Source organism: Thamnophis sirtalis, unplaced genomic scaffold (assembly GCF_051295495.1).
Source record: "Thamnophis sirtalis isolate CommonGarterSnake01/CBP01778 unplaced genomic scaffold, rThaSir2_p1.2 scaffold_2, whole genome shotgun sequence".
In the NCBI taxonomy this organism is placed as follows: Eukaryota; Metazoa; Chordata; class Lepidosauria; order Squamata; family Natricidae; genus Thamnophis; species Thamnophis sirtalis.
The window spans coordinates 36,075,685-36,081,684 of NW_028261382.1; the positions used below are offsets into that span (position 1 = coordinate 36,075,685).

Here is a 6,000-nt window from a genome sequence, read left to right on the forward strand (position 1 = left end):
TTCTATTCTATTCTCCATTCTATTCTGTAGTCTCTTCTATGATTCTATTTCTATATTATCCTATTTTCTATTCTCTATTCTATTCTGTAGTCTCTTCTATGATTCTATTTCTATATTATCCTATCTTCTATTCTCTATTCTATTCTGTAGTCTCTTCTATGATTCTATTTCTATATTATCCTATTTTCTATTCTCTATTCTATTCTGTAGTCTCTTCTATGATTCTATTTCTATATTATCCTATCTTCTATTCTCTATTCTATTCTGTTGTCTCTTCTATGATTCTATTTCTATATTATCCTATCTTCTATTCCATTCTCCATTCTATTCTGTAGTCTCTTCTCTGATTCTATTTCTATATTATCCTATCTTCTATTCCATTCTCTATTCTATTCTGTAGTCTCTTCTATGATTCTATTTCTATATTATACTATCTTCTATTCTCTATTCTATTCTGTAGTCTCTTCAATGATTCTATTTCTATATTATCCTATCTTCTATTCTATTCTCCATTCTATTCTGTAGTCTCTTCAATGATCCTATTTCTATATTATCCTATCTTCTATTCTATTCTCCATTCTATTCTGTAGTCTCTTCAATGATTCTATTTCTATATTATCCTATCTTCTATTCTATTCTCCATTCTATTCTGTAGTCTCTTCTCTGATTCTATTTCTATATTATCCTATCTTCTATTCCATTCTCTATTCTATTCTGTAGTCTCTTCTATGATTCTATTTCTATATTATACTATCTTCTATTCTCTATTCTATTCTGTAGTCTCTCCTCTCCTCTTCTAACTAGTTGGACGGCAATTTCTCTAGAATGGTATCAGTTCTCCTGCTTGAGCAGAGGGTTGGACTAGATGACCTCCAAGGTCCCTTCCAACTCTCATTATTCCGACTATTCAGGAAGTGGTCACCCCACCACATTCATCCCGGAGCAACCGCTCCACCGTGGCACTTTTTCTTGGAGAAAAGAAACTTATTCTTTTTCTTTCACAAACTTTTTTCTTGAGCAGGGGGGTTGGACTAGATGACCTCCAAGGTCCCTTCCAACTCTCATTATTCCAACTATTCAGGAAGTGGTCACCCCACCACATTCGTCCCAGAGCAACCTCTCCATGGTGGCTCTGTTTCTTGGAGAACAGAAACTTTTTTCTTTCACAAACCTTTTTCTTGGGCTGCGGGTTGGACTAGATGACCTCCAAGGCCCCTTCCAACTGTTATTCCCTTCTGTTCGGTGCCAAATTGGCTAGGCCGACCCTCTCAACTTTTACCTGTTCCCTCGGGGTGACAGAAGAGGGGCGAAAGCAATCCCCTGGGTCCCTTTTAGAGGTCTCGAAAGAGAAGACGGCATCTCCCTTCGGCAATAAACCTGCAATTCCCAAATTGCCATGTTGGCTTCTGTCGCTGTTTGATTCTTGCCAAGTTGCTGCAAAGAATCCAGGCCTCCCTCTTAGAATAATGAGAAAGGTTTGGGCTCCAAAGATGCACGCCTCTCCATCGGTGCTTCCAAGAAAGGGGACCTTATTTGCTTTCCCCACCCTGCCCCTCTCTTTGCCAAGGGTGCAAATGAAACGCCTCTAGTTCGATTCCAGCTCCTCTCAACCAACCCGGAAGTGTTCTTTGGGGAGACGTGTTTCAACAGGAGGAGGAGGAGGAGGAGGGGACATTCTCAGCCAAAGTTGGCAAAAACTCTCCAGTGTGTTTTCTTGCCTTTGCTTGCCAAGCCAAACAAGGAGGAAGCGAATAAACAGGAGAACGTTTGTGTAGAAGGCAGCTTGCATGGGCTACGCTTCTCGCCCAGGGAGTTGAGATGGGGGTAAACGTCTCGCCTGGGGAGTTGACATGCGGGGAGCGGGGTGAGGGGGGGGTGTAAACACACCTCGGAGCAAAAACAAACTGCCTTCAGGTTAGTCCTCAAAAGAGATTGTGGTTAGCAGCTCCATGTTTTAAGAAGGATGGTCTCTCCCTCCCTCCCTCCCTCTCTGTGTGTCTGTGTGTCTGTCTCTCTCTCTTTGTGTGTCACTCTGTCTTTTTCTGTGTGTGTGTCTCTTTCTCTCTGTGTCTCTCTCTTTCCCTGTCTCTGTGTGTGTGTGTTTGTGTCTCTCTCTGTCTCCCTGTGTGTGTTCTCTGTCTCTTCTCTCTCTCTGTGTGTGGGGGGTCTCTTTCTCTCTCTCTCTGTCTATCTCTGTCTTTCTGTGTGTGTGTGTGTGTGTGTGTGTGTCTCTGTGTCTCTCTTTCTCTGTCTCTGTGTGTTTGTATGTGTGTGTGTGTATGTGTCTCTCTTTCTGTGTGTGTGTGTGTGTGTGTGTTGAAACTGCTGTTGGGGTACATCTTCACCCTATGTGTCAGATCAAACATGGGCGTTTCGCCTTCTTGGCAGTTGTGAACACCTGAGCAAAATGTCTACCTTTTCCTTCGGCTAAACCATCTCTCCTCTTCTGTTCTCTTCCTTCTCTCACCTGTCCTCCTCTTTTCTTCCACCTACTTTCCTTCTGTCCTACCTCTTCTTTTCCTCTCTTCCCTTCCTCCCTTATTCTCTTCTCTGCCATTCCCCTAGCCAAGAAGAGCCAGGGAGGGGGAGGGAGAACCCTGTCAACGAAAGAGGCTCCAAATCTTCTCCCCCCCATTCCTCCATCCTACTCCAAATCTTACCAGATTAAGCCCATCAACATGGTTAGATCCCTGGGAACGAAACGAACTTGGGCGGGGGGGGGGGGGAGAGACATTGCTTTGGAAATTGGTCCACCCGAGAAACTATTCTGATCTTTGCACAAGCTGACCCATTTCATTATTTGTATTTTGTCTTTTATGTTCCCCTTTTTTTTCCCCCTTGAATTGTTCGCCGCCCTGAGTCCTCCCGGAGAAGGGCAGCATACAAATAATAAAATACAATACAATACAATTTCTCTCCCCGCCCCCCACTCCGTCTCAATCAAACACCTATAAAGTGCTGTCAAACCATGGACATTAATCAGAATTGTTTTCTGCTTTTGAAGACCATGAGGTGGATGAGGGAGGGGAAGGAGGTCCATGGGGAGGGGGGGAGTGCCAGAGGCAGCTGCTATTTTCTAAATGCCTCTTTTGCAATGCGCAGGCCTTTGTTTTATGGATTTCTGGACCAACATCCCAATAAAAATAAGTCAATAAAACAAGAGAAGCAGCACCCAGCTGTTCCTTTTTTCACGCCAAGGGAATTTCTGGAGTCCACTGCTCAACTCCTCGGGGGCTCTCCGAGTCAGCAGGTGCAGTGGTTAGATAGCTGGTAGCCCCCAGCTATCTAGGTTTCTTTGCAAAGGGCACCTTGGACGAAAACAATAGTTGTGTTGATTAATTTACCTGCCAAGCGCTATTTATAAATCCTTGAAGCAAGCAATTAACACCAAACCCTGCAAGAAGCCAAGGTCACTCACTTACTACAGTGTAAACATAGTTTGCATGTCTAATTTAATGTCCCGCCTGACGTGCAGATTACAGGAACTCTGCATTAAAAAAAAAAATCCAGGTGGATTCAGTCCTCGCAGGTTGTAGAGCCCTTGAGGATTTCTGAATTCCGTAGAGTCCTTGCTCACTGTCAAATTCGGCCTTTTTATTAGTTGATCAAAGCATCAAGTGCAAAAGTATAGGGAGAAATGAAAATATAGGTGAAACCGGGGAGGAAAAAGGGAAGAGAGAAATGTGCAGGGCAGGGTGGGAGGAGGGGGGAAAAAGACTTCCGACTCCTTTTGCTACACCGTAGAATAATACAGGCGCTTCTTGACATAGGAACACAACTCAATCCAGATTTTATGTTGTTAAGTGAGATTGGCCCCATTTTACGACCTCCTTTGCTAGTCATTCCCGACTCCAGGGGGCGCTGCTCATCTCCGTTTCAAATCCGAAGAGCCAGCGCTGTCCGAAGACGTCTCCGTGCTCATGTGGCCAGCATGATTCAACGCCGAAGGCGCACGGTACGCTGTTATCCTCCCACCAAAGGTGGTTCCTATTTCTCTACTTGCATTTTTTATGTGCTTTTGAACTGCTAGGTTGGCAGAAGCTGGGACAAGGAACAGGAGCTCACTCCGTTATGCGGCGCTGGGGATTCGAACCGCCGAACTGCTGACCTTTCTGATCAACAAGCTCAGCGTCTTAGCTACCGCGTCCCTTAGCTGGGTATGAAACATCTGCAAAAAAGCCACAGAGCTCAGAGAGCACCAAAGACCATCTCCTCCTCTCCCTTGTACCACTGATGATGTTACCTAGCCGGTTCATGAAATGTCTGTAAGAAAACCACCTAGAAGTTATTCTGTTATTCTATTCCTATTCTATTCTATGGGTTTCCTGTCTAGGCAGGGGGTTGGACTAGAAGACCTTCAAGGTCCCTTCCAACTCTGCTATTCTATTCTATTCTATTCTATTCTATTCTATTCTATTCTATTCTATGGGTTTCCTGCCTAAGCATGGGGCTGGATTAGAAGACCTTTAAGGTCCCTTCCAACTCTGTTATTCTATTCTACTTCCCTTTCTTGGGTACCCAGAAAAGCTCTCTCTCTCCCTCCCTCCCTCCCGCTCTCTCTCTCTCTCTCTCTCTCTCTCTCTCTCTCTCTCTCTCTCTCTCTCTCTCTCTCTCTGTGTGTGTGTGTGTGCGCGTGTGTGTACGACTCAACCTCTTCCAACTTCCCCCGAAAACGTCGCGGGGTGGGGGGACGACAGAGGAAAAAAAATCAAAATGAAATGAAAACAAGGGAGGGAATCCCGTGGAGGAATGGGAAGGGCGGAAAGGCGTGCCGGGCGAGGAGGAGGAGGAAGAAGCCAGCCAGCGAGTGAGCAAGCTGCGGGCGCCAGCGCGAACCGCCTCGCTGGCTCTTTTCCCCTCCCTCTGGCTCGTCCCCGGCCACCCCATGGAGTGCATCGCCCGGCGGGGCCCTTCTCCTCTCCTCCTTTAGCCAAGCAGCCTCGTCCTCCACCGTCCGCTGGGCCGCCATGGGCGACGTAATCTCGGCTCACCTGGACGAGAACCGGCGCCAGGCCATCACAGGTAAGGGGCCAGGTAGAGGCTTGGGAGGGGGGGCTGGCGGGGGGGGTTCACCTTGGCTTCCCTGCCTCCTACAGGATATTGGGGGGGGCTTCTTGCCTTGGGCGAGAATAGGGGGCAGGCAGAGGGGGTCCTTTCCCCCCGGAGGGTGAGGAGGTAAGAGCTTCGGCTGAATTGGGGAGGGGTTAAGGGGGATTTTAAGATTTTGCAAAGCAGCAGCGGAGGGAGGGGTCTCCAGCCTGGCATAGCCCCCTCCCCTCTTCCTGCGGGGGGGGGAGTGGGCGGCTTGGCTTCCTGCTGCTTCTTTCTCCTTCTTTTCTCCTTTTGTCTTTTCCAAACTAGTTTTACGCGTAAACGGGACGGCGTCCCATTGAATCTTGAAATGGGGGAGAGGGGGCAACAATCCCAGCGAAAGGAAGGGAAAGACCCCCGCCTTTTTCAGCCCCCGCGCGGGTTTCCCCCCCCCCAAGTTTTTGTGTGATAGGGGAAACTTCAAACATGTAAAAAAATGGGGGGTTGTTTGTTTCCAAAATTCTTTTTTCCCCTTCTCTTCCCTTCTTTTCTTTTTTTCCCCCTTCTTTCTTTCCACGTTGCCACTCCGTTCTTTTTTTTCCCGCCTCGCCCTCTTCTCTGCTGGGCCTGGAAGGGAAGGGCAAGGACCCGGGGTAGTTGTTGTGGGGAAGGGTGATGGGGGGGAGGACTGGAAGAAGTTGGGAAGAGAAGGAAGGAACAAGATTGGAGTAAACCCAGGTGCAAGGAGGCAAGATTGGAAAGGGAAAATGACTGACTCTCTCTCTCTCTCTCTCTCTCTCTCTCTCACACACACACACACACACACACACACACACACACACAATCAATCTCCCTCACACCCTCTCTCACATACACACACAATCTCTCTCACACTCTCCCTCTCACACACACACAATCTCTCTCTCCCTTCCCCTCTACCACACAAAATCTCTCTCACACACACACTCC

General features: G+C 47.4%; 1 protein-coding gene across 1 annotated transcript in view; it reads left to right on the forward strand.

Annotated features, from left to right (window-relative positions):
* Positions 1-4,843: 4,843 nt before the first annotated feature.
* NIBAN2 (niban apoptosis regulator 2) overlaps positions 4,844-6,000 on the forward strand; it is a 64,767-nt gene continuing 63,610 nt past the window's right edge. Inside the window, exon 1 of the mRNA XM_087704792.1 lies at positions 4,844-5,022. Coding sequence (XP_087560918.1) covers positions 4,968-5,022 — 55 coding nt within the window. The 5' untranslated portion in view covers positions 4,844-4,967. The remainder of the gene's footprint in view (positions 5,023-6,000) is intronic.